The sequence below is a fragment of the Lithobates pipiens genome, unplaced genomic scaffold (genome assembly GCF_037356315.1).
Source record: "Lithobates pipiens isolate NorthernLeopardFrog02 unplaced genomic scaffold, aLitPip1_a1.2 Scaffold_8, whole genome shotgun sequence".
Classification (NCBI taxonomy): domain Eukaryota; kingdom Metazoa; phylum Chordata; class Amphibia; order Anura; family Ranidae; genus Lithobates; species Lithobates pipiens.
In genome coordinates, this window is record NW_027507903.1 from 434,629,997 (window position 1) to 434,650,075 (window position 20,079).

A 20,079-nucleotide genomic window follows, 5' to 3' on the forward strand; every position below is an offset into this window, starting at 1 on the left:
GCACTGCTGGGCACTGATGGGCGGCACTGATGGGCACTGGTAGATGACCCTGATGGGCACGGATATGTGGCATATGAGGTGCAGCACTGTTGAGGCAGATTGTGGGCACTGATAGGTGGCACTGTGGGCACTGATGGGTGGCACTGTGGGCACTGATGGGTGGCACTATGGGCACTAATGGGTGGCACTATGGGCACTAAGGGGTGGCACTATGGGCACTAAGGGGTGGTACTGATGGGTGGCACTTTTACTTTATTTAGGTGGCACTGGCAGGGGGCAGGTGGGCACTGATGACTTGGCCATGATCGGGACTGAAGTCTCTCTCACGGCCGCCAGTGATCGGAAAAAAATAGCCGATTACCGGCTGTTGTGATCACATGATCAGCTGTCATTGGCTGACAGCTGATCACATGGTAAGGGGTCGGGATCGACCCCTTGCTCCGATCTGTGATCAGACGAGTCTCATAGACTCGTTGATCACAGAGCGCGCCGCGCCCCGGCAAAGCAGGTCCGCGCTGTAGTCGTCATTCGGCTATAGCGCGGATCTCAAGCGGTTAAATAGCCCTAACAAGCCCAGAAAGACTGGTTTTAACCAGTTCTTCCCAGGCTTTTTCACGTGTCTGAAGAGGGGTACACCTGTACCTCTCCTCAGTACACGTGACAAACAGCTGTGTAACAGACTGAATAAACTTAAGCAGCTCCTTCGGGGGTATCACTACACGTAGTACAGTAAGAAAAAAAACGTTTTGGTCCAGCATATTACAAAATACTGGGTTCATACAAAAAAAAAGAAATAAAAAGAGCAGCTCTCAAATCTGTGTGTGACCGCCGAGTCATTAGCCAGGTAGCGAGGCTGTTGGTGATATATGGTCTTAACTGTATAATATATACTTCATTTACCTCTGCTCTGTCCCCAATAGGGAGAGAGGCTGAAAAAGAAAAACAAATATGAAGTAATTGTATTGCACTTAGAACATGTTAGTAACTGCAGTCTGTTAGCTTACGTGGACTCCTGCGAGCCCTACAACCTTTTATTTAGTAACTAGGCCACTCAGGACCAACAATGATTTAGAAGTTAATCCACCTTGTAAAAAAGAATACAGAGAAAGCAAAGGGGAGAATCAAGAATAAGTAGAAAATTCAGTAGGGAATTAGGTGAGAAAAGACAAGGAGGAGGTAGAAATGTCTAAGTACCAGGGTGACGCTGTCTTGCGCAGTGCTAGTATCTCTCCTTCCAGATCAGGTGGGTTCTGAAAGGAACTTCATCCAGGGATTCCATGTTTTCTCAAAGTAGGCCAACTTGTCCCAAAGGATAGCTGTTCATTGATCATGATCCATGTCAATTTTGTCTTTAAGAGATCAAAGGAAATTGTGCGTGACCTCCAGGATCGCGCAATGGATATCTTAGCTGCCGTGAAAATAAATGCGATTAGGCGTCTCACATATCCCAGGATCTCCTCCACCGGCTTCCCCAGGAGAGCCTGCTGTGTAGACTTTGTTAGATTCACTTGAGTGAGGGAATAGAGTTATAGTTATATGTGCGGATCTAGAACCGCCTCACTTTGCTGCACGTCCACCAAGTATGGAGGACCATACCCTCCTCGCCACAACCACAAAAACAACTAGAGAGGTTCCCAGGACAGCAGATGCCAATCTGACTGGAACTACCGTAGGTACAATCACAGGAAAACTTTATAGTTCACCTCAATCAGGGAGGTATTAATATAAGATCTGTAATTGAATTGACCCAGTTTCCCCAATTCCACTGCTTTTAACTCTTCCCCCAAATCCTTTTCCCATCATACCATGTAGGGTAGGGTTAGTGGACCCTTCATATAGTATAGTGTATATAATAGATACATGACCAGTGTGTTTATCCACTGTTCTGCACAAATATTCCATTGGGGGTGAGGAGGTTAAGTTGCTAGTTCGCTTAATGCCGCGTACACACGATCAAACAATGGGGTGGAAAAGTCCGGCAAACTCAAGTCCGCCGGACAATCCCCCCGTGTGTAGCCTCCGGCATACTTTTTTGACCCGAAAGTACGGCGGACTTAGAAAGTCGTTTTGCACTCCAATCTTCCCGCCGGACTTGCATTTCGGCGGACAATCTGGCCGTGCGTATGCCAGTCCGCCGTACTTTTGACATGAGCGGACTTTCCTCTGCGTGTGTGGGCGAGTCCGTTCATTTCAAAAGTAGGGTGGATAGTACGGTGGACTTAGTACGCCGTATTAGTCCGCTGAAAAAGTGCCGTGTGTGGGCAAGTAGCCCGTTCGGAAAGTCGGACGGAGAGTCTGGCGGGAAGTCCGCCAGACTAAGTCCGTCGCATAGTCCGCTACGTGTGTAGGCAGCATGAGAGTGTTCAGAAAATGCCTTATTTGGGAATATATAAATAGCTCCCTGGTGGGGAGGAGGAACTTTTCCAGTAATGTGCTTCTAGATAACATTCCTCTATGGTTGCAGAAATCTGTGAGATTCGTCCTGTGTGCTCCATTTTGCAAATCTTGACCAGCCACTGTTGTAAAACGCTTGGGCCCACCCTCTGCACCCTACTGGTAAGGGAGGTCATTCAAAGTTATGAACCAATAACAAGCATCGGAGCCTGACCACTTCCTCTGGCTAGTCTAGATCTGTAAACGATAGAGGTCTCCTGAATGTTCCACCAGGTAGGTAAGTGGAATGCAGCACCTATAGGGCCTCTTTTTATGCCCTGAGATAATTTGGAATGCTTAAAGGGTAAGTTCCCATTTTCATGAAAAATGAAAAGCTGAACTAACTCCAAGTATCCTGGCCACCCTTATGGACCTCACTGTTCATAGTGCCCTTGAGGCCCCATGCTTCCGGTGTAGAGATCCATGGTCTTTACACAATGCATGATGCTGGAGGAGGAAGAAGAGAGAAGGGGGGGGGGAAGGAAAAGGAGGGGGGAAGAGAGGAGGCCAGAGTGAGTATTCTGACTCAGATTGTTGTGAAGCGATATATCCCTTGTGAGACCTCTATGCCTGGCCTGTATAAGCAGATATAATCACTGAGGACAATCCTCATCAGATAGCTTGAACTCACCAATACTGATTTCCATCCACAAGATGCTTTTATTTTGAACATCAGATTACAGCAGATGACAGGATACCAACAGATGAACAGGTTGTGGTATTATGTGTTATCAAAAGATGATATTGTCTGTAGCTTACAATGTAGAATGCATGAGCCCTGCTACATGAGGCTAGTTACTCTATTGATGACACAGGGAGTACAAAACACAGGAAGAAGGGTGGAGCATTACATACAAAGGAAGTATGTCATAACATAAAGGGAAATAAACTTGACAACACAGGTGCATTACCACAAAAGGTCGCTAGATGGCAGCATGTGAACTGAATATAAAAGTCCATAGGAAAATGGTTAGGAAAACAAATATATATATATAATTCTATGCCCTGTTGGGGCAGCACAGTGAGGAAAGAGAGGGGGGGACAGAGAAAGGGAGGACGGAGAGAGGACAAAGAGACGGAGGGCTGGAAAGGAAGAAAGGGAAGGGGGAGAGGAGAGAGTGGACAGAGGGAAGGGGGAGAGAAGGGAGAGGGGGTGGAAATAATGAGGGAAGGGGGAGGGGATATGGAGAGAGGAGGGTTAGAGGGTGTAGAGAGGGGGGATAGAGGGGACAGAGAGGGAGAGGGGGCAGGCAGGAGGGTAGGTAGGAGGAGAGGGTGAGAGGCTGACATGTGATAATTACAGAGTACCTCTGTAGGGTTGCAGATATATATATCAGGGTGTTCAGAGCTCCTCCTGCTCACACTACAAAGCCATCCAGACACAGGTTATCTCACCTACAATGGGAGTGGGACTGATACACAATGCTTCCACCTCCAGCCTCACACCAAGTCAATCCCGCCCTGCTACGTCTCCATCACACACATCCCTCCTCTCACCCAGGGCTACGCCTGCTACACCCGCTCGCAGGCCCTGTTCTCCTGTACCAGCGATCAATGCGATGTGTTGGGCGGAGATGACCCTGCCTGACAGAGACTATAATAAAATAGTGCTGGGTGCAGGAGTGAATTGGGCAGCCCATTGTAGCAGACAACAAATACAGGAGCCATGCCCTGTATCAGTGTCTCTCCCTCTGGCAGCTGAAAGCCAGCAGGGGGCAGCTTTCAGCTGCTGGAGGGAGAGACATAGGTACAAGGAATGGTACCTGTAATTGTTCCTGTTGCACCGATCCTCCTCACTGTTCAGTACAGGCAGTGCTGTCATTATAGTCTCGCGGTTGGCTGGGGCATTGGACCCAGGGTCGGCGCAGGCAGGGGCCGACTGACCATTCGGGCACTCGGCACTGCCCGAAGGCCCCATGCCACTAAGGGGCCCCATCAGGGTTGCCAGCCTCAATAAAACCAGGAAGTATGTAAAAATCTGTTTTTTAAAAAATCCCAATATTATAGCTGCCCCGCCTCTCCAGTACCTTTTCAGTGTGAGTATGTGTATTCTGTGTGTGTATACTGTGTGTGTATATTGTATGTTTGTGTATACTGTGTGGCCCCATAATCTATTGCCTGGGGGCCCCATAATTTCCTATTGTCTGGGGGCCCCATAATCTCCTATTGCCCAGGGGCCCCATAATCTTCTCCTATTGCCTGGGGGCGCCATGAGTTGTCAGTCCGCCCCTGGGCACAGGACTAATTTCTGCGCCCCTTAAAATGTTGCACTCAGGGAAAATGCACCAGCTACCCCAACGCTACGCCAGTGGCTATAGAGAACATCTAAAAATGTTATTGTACTGAAGCACTACCCATAAATATCTCTGGAATTTCTGTGGAATGTCTGGAATTCCTTCTGAAAATTTGCAGTGCACTTACTTGTATAGGAGCCATATAGCTTTACATCTACAGTGTAAGATCTCGGGCACTACTGTCTCTGCCAGCTAGTCCTAGCAGATTTGGAGTGAGACTTGATGATTTAATTGCTGTGCTGCTTACTGTTTTCCTTGCTGGAGACTTTGACATAAGGATGCAAATCCTTGTCCCTACCAAGATGTCTGTCTTCACACTGAGACACCAGTGGTGGCCCATACATTGAGGGTGCACGGGCACTGCCCCCCTATCCTTGTTGCCACCCTCCTATCCCTGCTCCTGCCCCCTATCTATGCGCCCGGCCCATTTCAGGATGCCGGGTGCATGGATTACTATGGCGGGGGGGGGGGGCAGGGGTGTTTATTTAATTTTTTTTAAGCACCTGATTAGAACCAAAGGCTCTAATAGGCTTCAAAAAAGGGTGGGCTCAGGGAGCAAAGAATGTGACAAATTTTTGCTATTTTCACACTACACAGAGTGGAGGAAGCATGAGAAGCAGACACCTGACCCACGACTGCTGATCACACTGTGGAGGAATGTAATGCTCACCTGTATACCCTATCTGTAATGATCACCTATATACCCTAATATGTAATGATCACCTATATACCCTGATCTGTGAGGCTGAGCTATATACTCTGTCCTCTGATGCTGAGCTATATACTCTGTCCTGTGATTCTGGGGCTGTATACTCTGTCAGAAGTTAGGCTTTCATTTTTCATTTTGGGTAATATATTTAGATAGCAATAGAAGATATTACAACTAAATAATCGTGCGTAGTTTAATTTATTACATTTATAAAAGTGTTAGGAATTACTTTTTTTTTTTTTTTAAGAAAAATCGGAGACCTTGGATTACTATATGAAGGATATGCCCAGATTTCTAAGGACTGTTTGGACAAGTACATCCCTTACAAATATTTGATTGTACGGAAATCTGGAGAGGAAGATTATGAGTACATCCATTATGTGCAAGCCAATTCACACATAAATCGCTGCCTGCATATTCACAGCAAATATGTCTACGAACAAGGTAACATACAAAATGTATTTCAATGCTTTTCAAAGTGCAGGAGTTTAATTGTGGACTTTAGCAGAGTCTTATAGCTACAAATAAACATATACACTGATCAGCCATAAAATTATGACCTAATATTGAATAGGTCCCCCTTTTGTATGCTGTACACTTATCCTAGGATTTACCATACAGTATTTGTAAAGCCTAGACTTTTCTTAGTTTTGGATCAAATGGTGAGGGACTAGAACCTAATTTTAGGTTTTAATTTCTGTGTCCCCACTGGGCAAATACACTCTTTTTATCCTGGTGATCACTGTCACCAGCACAAAGTCTGTGGGAAAGCCCTTTGTCTTCCCAAAGTTCCCTGTGATATCACTGGCCATATTTAAGCTTAGACTAAATATGAGAGATAAGATTTATTGTCGTACAGACAAATTCACAGTGAAATCACATTTCTACTCCACACGTTATTCATACATCACAATTATCAACCATGCATTTACCTTCCAGAATGTAATTATGCCATAAATATAAAAAGTGTCCCCATATTAAAAACTGGACAAGACAATAAAATAAGACTATGTAACCTCTTTAATTTCATTCCTGCATTGATAGCCTCAACAGCCCTGGGAAAGAAGCTCTTTTTAAATCTTTGTCCTTCTTTTAATCATCCTAAAAAGTCTCCCAGATGGCAATAATTCAAAGAAAGGACAACCAAGATTTGTCTGGTCTGTCACTATTTTTCCTGCTCTACAAAGGCAACGAGTCATCCTTATGTAGTTTCCTGAATGCTCCAGATGACTAAGTGCCCCATGCAACGTTAAAGCTATTGCATCTTCTGTGCTTCAATTTGCCCTATATGCAAACTGATAAGGATCTAAACTACACGGTAATCTAGTATTGATATGTTTCAAAACCAACCGCTCAAAGCACTTCACTAGTACTGTGGTCAGTACTACTGGTCTACAATCGTAGAAACTTCCCACAGTTTACTTTTTTGGAATTGGAATAATAGTGGCTGATTTTAAACATGCCAGAACAACAGCAGATGATAGTGATCAATTAAGATCTTGGCAAAGACTCCAGCTAATTCCATCTGGACCTGATGATTTCCTCATATTTATAGCCTTAAACACCTGCCTCACCTCATATTCCTGTATAGTGCGTGTACAGTTTCCGGGACTTAAAGGACACCCCATATCCTAGTTTGGTAACACAACCTCAAACCATGGGAAGAACCTATTTAATTCTTCAACCAGAGAAGCACTAGAATTCCCTTCCATTTTTTGTGGTTCCACTATATTGTGTCAAGTACTGTATACCCCTCCAGCCCTCCCTCATATCTTCTCCATTAAAATAGTCCTCAATTTTCTTTTTATAGGCTAATTTGGCTTCTTTTATGCCTCTTTTCAAATTACCTCTCACGACACTATACATTGCTTTATCTCGGACCCTGAATGTTCTATTCCGTTCTCTAAGAAGGCTCTTTATTTCCTTAGTCATCCAGGGTTTCTGATTTGAAAAGACCTGAATGCGTTTTATCCTCAGTAACATTATCCACACAGATTTTTATACAGTCCAGAACTGTTTCTGTATACAGATCTGAATCCTGTTGCTCAAAAATCTCCCAATTTGTTATTTCTAAACAATCCTGTAGCCGTGAGAGAGCCCTCTGGCCAAATTCTGCATATTTTCCACTCTGGATTTATTTTCTGCCTGATAGGAATATATGCTGGAATAAGGAATAAAGAAAGATGATCTGACTGACCCAGATGGGATAGTGAAATGGCTGTATGCCTGCTTAATATTGGAATACACAATATCCAATGTATTTTCACCTCTAGTAGCACATTTTACAAAATTATGTTGTTTTGGCTGTGCAGCCCTCGAATTTGCTTTTATTGAAATCACCTGTAACTATCAAAACCCCATCAGGATGTGCACTTTGATACTTGCCCATGAGATTTGACAAAATATCCAGAGCCACTGCAGTATCTGCATCTGGTGGTATATATACCACAATAAGGATCACCACTGTAAATTCTCTGGGTAAATAAAAAGGTCTACACTTTGCCAGATTTGGAATTATGCTGGTTAACAATAAGTGTCCTCAAGTTTACTATCAGAACACCACTCATTTAAAACATAAATTCAAAGATCACCTCCTTAGCTCTTCCCTATATTGGTGTTTCTATCCTGGCGATAGAAGATGTGGCCAGATATGTGCATAGTAGTATCTGGTACAAGAGAATGAAGCCAAGTTTAAGTTATTATCAACAGACAGCACTCTTTGACCAAAGTGCATGTCGCAATCTGCAACTGTAACTCATGCATTTTAGGGATTATGGATCTAGCATTGGTTAAAAAAAAAGACTGGGCAGCTTAGGACTATAGGCCTGCCTTCTCAACCTTGTCAGCACGCCTGCCCAACAGCCTTGCTTCTACTTCTTCTACTTCTTCTCCTTCCGTCTCCTATGCCTTTTACTAAATTTGCTAATTGAAGGGATCCCAATATACTGGACTTGATTCTTTGGAATATCATAACCCTCTAGGGTTGCATTCCTAACTAATGCATTATACTGTAATCTAATGTCCAGTAACCCCTTTCCACTATATAGCAGTTTAGCATCATCTGCCCTAAGTGTCACAAGAACTAATCCAAAAAATAACGCATTAAAGAGTAGCATAAGAAACCAAAACCCTCTATCCTTTCTAAAAAACATATTGTCCCAACTAATAATTTAATTTAAACAATCACTAGTTCCACAATGCATGTTGTGGCCGTATACCACATAGACAATCCAATCCATGACCTGCGTTGTCATACCAGATTTAGTCTTAATTATTTGGTTTTAAATGCAGATTTCCTCATCCTTAGCCAACTAGACAAATTGTTTATCATTGTTATTTGCCTGCCCAGATAAACTTAGTTAAAGCAGAACTTCAGTCATTTTTTTTATCTTTCCATCTATTAAATCTTCTGCCCTTGTTGTTTTAAGTTTGGATAGTAAAACATGTTTTTCAAGTGCTGCGCAAACTGTTGGCACTATATAAATCCTGTAAAATAATAATAAGCATTTTCTGCCAGTAAATACTGTATACAGCCCACTTCCTGTTTCTTGTCTGGTAAAAAGCCTAGACTTAAGACATCATGCACCGCTCCCCCCTCTCTCTCTCTCTCTCTCTCTCTCTCTCTCTCTCTCTCGTGAGAGTTTGCCGGGAAGGGAGGGGGGATGAGTCATAAGAGGGCCAATTAAAGCTGCAGAGCTGGAGGCGTGCCTCTGTGTAAATCCAGGAAGTGAACAGACAGCAGCTTCAGCTGCGCACAGTTAAAATGGATGCAGCCAGACTCTGGAGGGAAATTTCTGCAGCATATCTGGCATGTACAGAATCACAGTATATATATAAAATAATATGCAAAGTGGTTGGAGGGAAGCTTCAGAATGGCAAAGATGTTTTTATTACAAATTATGTGAACAGACTGCAGTTTTTCTTTAAAGTAGATAAAGAGGGGAAGAAAGCCGCGGGGTGGGACTTTAAATGAGGCACACGGTTGCAAAAAAGTAGAAAGGTGGATGTGGATAAAATTGCTTTAATGATTGTCATAGAGGTACAAACAAATATAACAGGTAAATATACATAGAATGATATATTGTTAACACAGTACATGGAATAATAACTTGAATAACAAGCTAAAGGAATCAAGAAATAAAAAGTTCACCGAAATCAAGATTGAAGCAACAAACATAATTTCTGATAGTAGTTGCAGAGCCTATGGCCATATTGATCCTGATTGGGGTATAGGCAGTAAGCTTGATGATATGTGTGAATATGAATGAAGAGATGACGGCAGCTCTACGCATTTCGTGGCTAGAGGGCCAATCATCAGGAGAAAGCAATGGTGTAACTAAAAAAATAGAAATATAGACTGGGTAATATGATTAAAACAAGAATAGACAGAGGTGGGGAAAGAGCCCCCCTATCCAGTGCATGTTAGACTCACTAGGGTTCGTATGATGATGGGCAATACCAGGCATCTCAAGCCATCCGATAGTGCTCCCACCCAGGAGCCGCAGCAGATATCCCAGGAGGGGCACCCCACAGGCGTACACCTGAGCGGGCATGGGACCACGAGGCAGACCTATATGTGAAGTGAAAGTGACGGGTGAGCCAATTGGATCATAGTGGGAGATCTATGATCTACCTGGCTCACCTGTCACTTTCACTTCACATATAGGTCTGCCTTGTGGTCCCATGTCCGCTCGGGTGTACGCCTAACTCCTAATGCTAAACTTCAGTGGGTGTAACAACATGTCCGCTTTCCCCCTTCTTAGTGTATGCCTACTGTTGACATGTGTGATGTAATGTCACTTCCGTAGCAAACTGTGACGGGTTGCCGAATATGTCGTTACACCGGCCAGCAATAAAAGTTCAACAGAAAATGATTAAAAAGTTGACAGATGAGGAATCTCCAGCATACAGCCTGTAACTCATATTCACAGCTGTGCTTGTCCTCCGTACTGTGTGAAGGGGGTGTGTCCCTTCCCTCTAATCAGGGCTCAGACCTGTCTGCTATATGAAGGCTGCCGACCCATGCTGCTAGAAATATGAAGAAATCATTTACTTTTTGTGTTGTTATAACGATCTACAGAAGAAATTACTGCAGATACACAGGTACAACTAATTAAGGACAATTTGTTTCATCTCTGTGAATCTTACCGCTAGTCACTTCACTGGGTGTATGTAACAATTTACAACTACTTTAATACTGATTGAATTATACCAGCTGAGCAGGGAAGCTAATTCATATACGGAATGGTCACAAACAGCTAGATTTCTGCACATGGAGCTGAGTAACATCCTTTAACAGATTTTTGCAGACAGGGATAAGGATGTTTTTCTTCTTTTTTACTAAAAGTTGAATGGGCTACATTATGTGGCAATTTTAGGTTCCAATAATTCTATGGTAAATGTTTGAATAATTGTTGATGCCTAAACATGGGAAATAATATACAAAATAAATGCAAGTTGATTGACATTATTAATATGTATCTTTTATCTTTGCTCAGAGTGGCATCAATATGATGATGTATGCATAAAGAAAGATCATTGGCTAGTAAAAACAATAAAGAACACGTGGACTGGTGGATACAAAAGTATCATTGACCTAAAGATTGCTGCTGGTAAAGTCATGCTGCATAGCCTTTTCAATATTTTAAGCAGCTGTGATGACATCAACTTGTCAAATTTCTTCGATCAGCTTCATCAGTTCTATGCCGTGTATGTGGATCCCCTTTTGTTTGGACAGGAAGTAATACAGTGGAAGAATCTTGGATTTGGAGTTCATCAGGTATTTTTATTTTATTTTTTTTGTGGATAAATTTGTGTAAATAATATAATAGGTTAAAGTGTTTTGTATTTCCATTTTTTTATTTTTAGTTTGGGATACAGCAGGGAAGGGGATTAAAAACCCCTGTCATTTTTTTTTTTTTTTGCCATTTAAAAAAAAATCACAGGGTCTGTACAGCTTACCTGACAGGGCCCCCCAAGTGTCTCCCCATAAACTTTTAGCACCTGTGTATGCCTGGTGTCTCCTCAAACACTAGGGGAGGGCTGCCGCAAGTACAGAGGTTGGAAGCTACCCCCGCTGCCATTGTGCACACAGCCCTGAAAAGGGAGATGAAAAGGGTGGCTCTCAAGCATCCTGTGAATACTAAAGAGTGTGCTGCCTTCTTCAGTTCTTAGGAAAATCTCTGTAATACACCAGTGATTGTGATATAAAGCATACAATAAGATACTCGGCCACCGGCCTCAGGCAGGGCTGCCATTGGAAATCATTGGGCCCCATACCACCTACATAATAGACTGGGCCTCTTTGTTGACACAATGGGGCCTGAGCCAGATACAAGAGTACTGTGTCTTTCTTCCTTTCTTTCTTTCTTTCTCTTTCTTCTTGAGCTTGTGAGAAATAACACTTACTTAGCTGGTATAAGAGATGAAAATAGAGGAAAGAAGTCTAAAAAAGGAAACGAATGCAGCCATCAAAGTGGAGTTCCACCCAAAAATGGAACTTCCACTTTAAGTGCTAATGACCCCCTGACATGCCACATTTGACATGTCATTTTTTTGGGGGGGGGGGCAGGTATACAACTTTTCCAGGCACCCAGCTCCCACTTCCTCCCATGGCACTGGAAGGAAGTTCACCTCTCCCCACTTCCTGAAATCTTCTGGGACACGTCACAGGTCCCAGAAGAATGCCCAGCCATTCACAGTGTGCAGTGTGGCTCGTGCCCGGCTGTGAAGCCACAGCCGGGCACCCACAGTTAGAATGTCAGCGCCGCAGAAAGGAGGGGGGAGAGGAGCAAGGCTTTGTGTGCCCACATCGCTAGACCGTGGGACAGGTGAGTGTCTGATTATTAAAATTCAGCAGCTACACTTTTTGTAGCTGCTGACTTTTAAATGGGTGGAACTCCGCTATAATGCTGCTTTAACGGCACTATAAAAACAAAATTAAAACCATATTCATGTATCTGTAGGACCAATTTCATATGTTAGGCTCATTTCAATTTCACAAACTGCCTGCAGGCACCTCCTGGTCCATAAAAAACCAGGTCACTAACACTTGACCGCACTGAAGAAAGGACATCATACTGTCAGGGTCCCTGTCCATTTCTTATCACTACCAAGCTAACTGCCTTCAAAGACCCCAACCCACTCACCAGCTGCCATAACTTCCAGATTAACAATTTAACATCATCAACATCATCAACATCATTAAGTTATCACAACATCTGCAACTCTAATGCACGTACACACGATCAGGTTTTCTGACAGGAAATGTTGGATGTCAGCATGATGGCAGTAAGTCCAACCGTGTATATGCTCCATCGGACATTTTTTGTTGGACTTTATACAAACAAATGTTGGCTAGCATGCTCTCAAACTTTCCGCCAACAAATGTGTGTTGTCGGATTTTCCCATCGTGTGTACGCAAGTCCGTCAGACAAAAGTACAAAGTACAAACACACATGCTCGGAATCAAGTACGAGCCAGAAGTGCTCGGTCTTGTAAAACTAGCATTCGGAATGGAGATATCACATTCCTGACGTGGCAAATTATGAAAGCTCTCAACGCAGCGCATTCTCTTCTTCTTTATAATGGTATAATAATGAAGTTGCTTTGCTGCTGATATTCAGAGTTCTGACAAACTTTTTATTTTTTCTAGTGATCTCCAGAATAATATATATATATTTTTTTTGTGATCTCCATAAAAATTAGTTTTTTCGTTTTTTGTGTCCAGTTACCACAACACCATTATTATCTTGTATTTTTTAACCTCAAAGATACAACTATGTTGATGTCCCTTGTTAATTTGACATTGTGAGTAAGCAGGTACATTTCAAAAATACAAACTGTCCTTTTTGAAGTAAAACACATAGCCAAGTATTTGTCAAAACAAAAAATTTTCATTTAATAGCGAGCACATGGTCATAACAAAATAAAGAGGAAGGCAACGATGGAGAAACAGTTGGAATTAGTGAAGCCTTTGTACCCCAGGGCAGACATCAATTATATATATATCAATTATTATATCAGAATAAACTCTGACGGAGTTCTGACAAAGTTCCGACCGAATGGACTTGCCCACACATGATCACACCAAAGTCTGTTCATTTCGAACGACATGACGTAGAATGGGATGACAATAGCTGCCCTTGCATCCTATTTGGTTCTCAGACCAGCATATAGACAAACGATTTTCCCGATAGAATCAATTTCTGTCGGAAAGATTTAAAGCATGTTCTATTTCTAGGTCCGTCTGAATTTTTTTGAAGAAACCGGATCGTAATATCCGACAGACCTTTTCTGCCGGAAAGTCCGGTACTGTGTATGTGGCATGAGGAGTCCATTTAATAGGGTGCACAATACGGTCCAGGACTCCGAGAGATTTGAAGCAGCAGCAGATGACCTATGTGTCCCGAGGCTGTGGTCTTCCAACAGCCTGCGTTTTTTGCCAGACCACACCAAACCCAGACCATCATTCTCAACACTTCCTTCCAAACTTCCTTCCATGCTGCTGTGGTGTGTGGGGTGGCTGTGTTGTTGGTGAAGGAGCATGGTCCAACTCACAGAGGTGAGTTTGACTGGTGAGTTTGCCGCTTGTCCCCTTGTTTAGGGCCTACAGAATATATCTCCTCACATATAGTGCGTTGGGCCTCCTCCATCTGTTGTAATTTACTGGCAGTGATGCAGTAGCATGTCTTAGGAAAGCAGCCGTGGCCTCCTTCAGGTTCCTTGCCTTCCTGGTTCTTTTGGTTGGAGGGCGGAGGGGAGGAACCCTTCATTCAGTCAGGCTGCTTGCCATGGCCTCTTCCTTGCTGAGACTTTCCTGTGTATGAAAATGGTACATAGTTTTAGTTTTTTTGTTATCAATCACACACAATTTTGAGCTCATGACTGTTGCAAATTGAATGTTAACAAATAGAAAAGACTGACCACAGCCTTTTTCATTCTTGTCCCAATCATCTTTGGCTACTACTGTCTATTGATAGGGATGAGCCAAACACCCCCCCGTTCAGTTTGCACCAGAATCTGCGAACGGAACGAAAATTTGCGCAAACTTTAGAACCCCATTAAAGTCTATGGGACTCGAATGTTCCAAATCAAAAGTGCTAATTTTAAAGGCTAATATGCAAGTTATTGTACTAAAAAGGGTTTGGGGACCCGATTCCTGCCCCAGGGGACATGTATCAATGCAAAAAAAAAGTTTTAAAAACGTCAGTTTTTTCGGGAGCACTGATTTTAATCACGCTTAAAGTAAAAAAAAGTGAAATATCCCTTATTGCCTGGGGGGTCTATAGTATGCCTGTGAAGGGGCACGTTTCCCATGTTTAGAACAGTCCCTGCACAAAATAATATTTCTAACGGGAAAAAAAGTAATTTAAAACTGCTTGCGGTTTTAATGTAATGTCTGGTCCAGGCAATATGGTTGAAAAGCATTGAGAAAAATGGCATGGGTAGCCCCCCCCTGCCCATTACCAGCCCCTTTGGGTCTTGTACAGATATTAAGGGGAATCCCGAACCCAAATTAAAAAAGGAAAGGCGTGGGGCCCCCAGGCCCTATATACTCAGAACAGCAGTATACAGGTGGTGCAAACAAGACAGGAACTGTGTAGGTTTGTTGTTAAGTAGAATCTGTTTGTAATTTTTAACTGGTACATTTTTAAAGTGTAGCTCCAGTCAAAAAATCTATTTTTAAGCTTTTTGGAAAACATAGGGAAGGGTTATCACCCCTGTAACATTTTTTTTCCGTCTGTGAACCTCTTCAGAAGATTTCACCTCACTTTCTGTCCCAATGACATATGTTTTTTGAAAATTTGGGGTTTTTAGTAAAACAAGGATTGGGATAAAGCATCAGTGGAGAGGAGACACTTTTTTCCCATAGCAACTCTTACAGGAGAAAATTTCCCTTTGTAGGGGTAGATTTCATCTCACTTCCTGTTGTCTCCTTTCGTTTGCAAGTAGGAGACATTTGTAAGTTGGATGTTTGAAAGTAGGGACCTGTCCTATATGCTCTGCAGAAATTTGGGCCTAAGGTGTTGGTGTTGCCACAACACTGAAAGCACTCAAAGTGACTCTTGGTGGGTGCTGGAACGCCCTGCTATGAACTATTATATCAAGAATTGTAATTACATGCCATTCTTGAACAGTGGTATAAAAATTGGGCCTTTGGTGGCGGTGGTGGTGCTGGTGCCATAACACTGTAAGTCCTCACAGTTACTCTTGGTGGGCGCTGGAACGGGCCCAGCTGTGAAATATTATATCAAGAATTGTAATTACATGCACCTGTTGAACAGGGGCAGAAAAATTGGGCCTTAGGCACTGGTGCCACAACACTGCAACACCTCACAGAAACTCTAGTTGGAGCGCAGGAATGAGCCTTGTTGCAAAGTATTGCATCAAAAATTGTAATTACACGCCCCCGTTAAACAAGGGCTGAAAAATTGGGCCTTAGCCACTGGTGGCGGCGCCCAGAACCAAAAATGTTCTTCCAAGCTATCAGCAGGATCATTGAGGAGGAAGAGGATAGTCAGTCAGCATAACAGGATAGTCACTCAGTATCAGCATAGGCAGTCTTGAAGGGATGTGACATTTCAAAAGAAAATTATTCGGTTACATCAGCTTCAGGTGCTTGGTAGCTGGTGGTGATCCAAGACTGATTCATCTTTATGGAGGTCAGTCTATCAACTGAGTCGGTGGACAGGCGCACCCTGTGATCAGTTGCAAAGCCTCCAGCAGCACTGAATTTGCATTCCGAAAGAACGCTGGATGCAAGACAGGCCAGTAGCACAGTTGCATACTGTGCAAGCTCTGGCCAGTGATCCATCCTCAAGACCCAGTAACCCAAAGGATTTTGGATTTTAGGAAGTCTGATCTTGTCCCTAGATATTCCTGCACCATGTAAATCAGACGCTGGGGATGGTTGCTGGAACCAGTCAGACGGCCACTTTCTCCACTGCTCCTTCTGTGACTGACCGAAGCCTCAGCAACATGTTGTCTAGGACCAGGAATTTGTAACCTCCCAGTCTCTGGGAACTCTTTGCGTAGACCTTTCTGCATGGCCTCCCAAAGATGTCTCATCATCTGCTCCCTCTGCAACGGCAAGATAGGGTCCACAAACTTACCCTTGTACCATGAATCAAGGAGAGTTGCCAGCCAGTAATGATCCCTCTCCTTGATCCACTGAATACGAGGATCCTTCCACAGGCTTTGCAGGATCAGGGAGGCCATGCAGCGTAAGTTAACTGAGGCATTCGGTCTGGAGTCCTCTGGGACACTGAGGAGGACATAATCCACAGCCACCTCCTCCCAGCCATGTAGAAGTCCACGGGTTGTAAATGATCCCTAAAATAAATGGGGCCTTGAGAGGTAAGGAATAGTGATGGCCGAACGGTTCACCCGGTGGTCGTTTCTCAGCGAATTTCGGCTGTTCGCGATTCGCCCGATCGGCGGACTATTGCCGCCGTTCGCCCGGCGGACTATTGCCGCCGTTCGCCCGGCGGACTTCTGTGTTTACTGTGTAAAAGAACTTTGACCTATGATGACACATCCATCATGGGGTACAGGACAGCCAATTGAGACATTACAGCACATGGACACTTGGACATTCCCACTAACTTATAAATACACCCGATCCGTTGGCCATTTTACATTCTTTCTTCTGTCACTATAGGGAGAGGTTGCTGTGTGGAGCAGGGAGAGATTGCAGTGACCCAAATCGCTAGCTATTTGGTACACAAAAGTTCTTTTCAGGACTGGTATAGGTGTTAGGTGTATATAGGTTTGCTGTGCTACTGATTGTTGCAGCAGCCTGAGCGTCTTTTGTCAGTTTAGAGAAAGGGACAGGGCGGTGTGTCTGCTGTAGGGACAGTCAGTTTAGTCATTAGCTGCTACTATCAGGTCCACAAAAGTGCTATTCCAGTTATTGTTCCAATAGCCTCTGTTTTGTCAGTTTATATAGGGACAGGCAGGAAGCAGTGTGTGAGGCAGTGAGGGTCAGTTTAATCAGTAGCTGTTACTATATTAGGTCCACAAAGGTTCCTTTCAGGACTGGTATCAGTGGTATGGTAATAGGCTTGTACACGTATAATATTCTTTCTTCCAAATATAGAAAGAATATTATACTTGACTGCTGCCCTTCTGCTGCAGTCTGCTAATCAGTCACAACCTACTTGTTCCACAAAGGTCCTTATAAGGCCTGGTAAGGTATAGGGTACTACAGTACATAGGGTTGAGTGAGGTACAGTCTGCCATTCCATAAGGACTGGTATAGGTCCACAATACATAGGGTTGAGGTGCACTACTGCTGACCGCTGCCCTATACTGCAGCAGTTCTTCATCGGTATAGGGACTGACATACAGTCTGCTAATCAGTCACACACAACCTACTTGTTCCACAAAGTTCCTTATAAGGACTGGTAAGGTATAGGGTACTACAGTACATAGGGTTGAGGGAGGTACAGTCTGCCATTCTATAAGGACTGGTATAGGTCCACAATACATAAGGTTGAGGTGCACTACTGCTGACCGCTGCCCTATACTGCAGCAGTCCTTCATCGGTATAGGGACTGACGTACAGTCTGCTAATCAGTCACAACCTACTTTTTCCACAAAGGTCCTTATAAGGACTGGTAACTTGGTCTGTCTAGGGTTCTACAGTACATAGGGTTGAGTGAGGTACAGTCTGCTATTCTATAAGGACTGGTATAGGTCCACAATACATAGGGTTGAGGTGCACTACTGCTGACCACTGCCCTATACTGCAGCAGTCCATCGGTATAGGGACTGACGTACAGTCTGCTAATCAGTCACACACAACCTACTTGTTCCACAAAGGTCCTTATAAGGGCTGGTAAGGTATAGGGTACTACAGTACATAGGGTTGAGTGAGGTACAGTCTGCCATTCTATAAGGACTGGTATAGGTCCACAATACATAGGGTTGAGGTGCACTACTGCTGACCGCTGAGAGTTTTGTCACAGGGTCATTTAAAAAATGACAGGCGGAGGAAGAGGCAGGCCCTTCCGCAGGAGTGGTAGGGGTAGGGCAGGAGAAACAGGTTTGAGCCAAAGTGGGAAGTTGCAGAAGGTGCGTTCAATTACTTTAAAGGACCTTCTTTCTTCATTTGGCTCACTTCCTTGTCCAAAAAAAGCACACCGTACTATATGCCCGTACCCTCCTGTTTGAAGAGGTTGAGCGGTGCCATATTTCTACTGGGGCTGCTTATTATGAGGGGCTCCCACCATCCCTGTGCTGTGCTGACTTCCTCCTGGGGCTGCTTATTATGAGGGGCTCCCACCATCCATGTGCTGTGCTGATTTCCTCCTGGGGCTGTACCTCTGCTGTGCATATTATGAGGGGCTCCCACCATCCCTGTGCTATGCTCATTATGAGGGGCTCCCACCATCCCTGGGCTATGCTGACTTCCTCCTGGGGCTGCTTACGGTGCAGGTGTCAGTGATGTATATCACGGTGCTGATGTCAGTACTCTCTATCACGGTGCTGCTGTCAGTGCTGTATATCACGGTGCTGGTGTTAGTGCTTTATGTCACGCTGCTGATGTCAGTGCTCTCTATCACGGTGCTGTTGTCAGATGACTCTATCACGGTGCAGGTGTCATTGCTGTATGTCACGCTGCTGATGTCAGTGCTCTCTATCACGGTGCTGGTGTCAGATGACTCTATCACGGTGCAGGTGTCATTGCTGTATGTCACGCTGCTGGTGATCATCTCCTGCACCCTCTTCTTTGCCTACCCTGGTCCCTGACCTTCCCTCTCCTCCATTGCCTTCATGCGCTCCACAGTCCTGAATTGTCACAACAATTTCCCATATAAAAAAAAGAATGCTTGTAGTTGTCAATCCCAGATTCACCTCATACATGTGTTATGTCATTGGCCATGTAGTGGGACTATGTTTGCACAGCTAGTAATTATTTTGTGGCTGCAAATTTGACCTGTAGGTTTGCAAAGTTCGCCTCCCATTGAAGTCAATGGGGCCCGCCGCGAACGTTCCGATTCGCAAACTATCGGCCACGTTCGCGGTCCGCGTTCACAAACGTCCCGTCGGAAGTTCGTCCATCACTAGTAAGGAAGTCCTCCTCTTCCTGCCTCTCTTCTGCCTCAAGTGCCCTGTCCATTATTCCACGCAGTGTGTGCTCCAACAGGTAGACAAGAGGGCAGTGTCACTGATGCATGCATTGTTGCTGCTCATCATCCTTGTGGCCTCCTCAAATGGTGACAGGACAGTGCATGCATCCTTGATCAGTAGCCACTGGTGTGGCGAAAAGAAGCCAAGCTCCCCTGACCCTGTCCTGGTGCCATACTTGCACAGGTACTCATTGATGGCCCTCTGCTGCGTGTGCAGCCGCTGCAGCATGGCCAACGTTGAGTTCCACTTGGTGGGCATGTCACAGATTAGGCGGTTCTTGGGCAGGTTCAATTCATTTTTGAGGTCAGCCAGCTGAGCACTGGAATTATATGACCGGCGGAAATGCACACAGACTTTTCTGGCCTGCCTCAGGACATCCTGTAAGCCCAGGTACCTGCCCAAGAACCACTGCACCACCAAGTTAAGGACATGAGCCATACAGGGCACATGGGTCAGTTGTCCCTGTCGGAGGGCGGAGAGGAGGTTGGTGCCATTGTCGCAAACCAC

The 20,079-nt window shown here is 44.3% G+C and overlaps 1 protein-coding gene across 6 annotated transcripts in view; it reads left to right on the forward strand.

The window, feature by feature from the left end:
- Positions 1 to 20,079, forward strand: part of LOC143964536 (E3 ubiquitin-protein ligase RNF213-like) — a 955,032-nt gene that overhangs the window by 75,534 nt on the left and 859,419 nt on the right. For all 6 annotated transcript variants that reach the window (XM_077474321.1, XM_077474324.1, XM_077474323.1 and 3 more), the window contains exons 8-9: positions 5,684 to 5,880; positions 10,935 to 11,215. In XM_077474321.1, the coding sequence (XP_077330447.1) occupies positions 5,684 to 5,880; positions 10,935 to 11,215 (478 nt within the window). The remainder of the gene's footprint in view (positions 1 to 5,683; positions 5,881 to 10,934; positions 11,216 to 20,079) is intronic.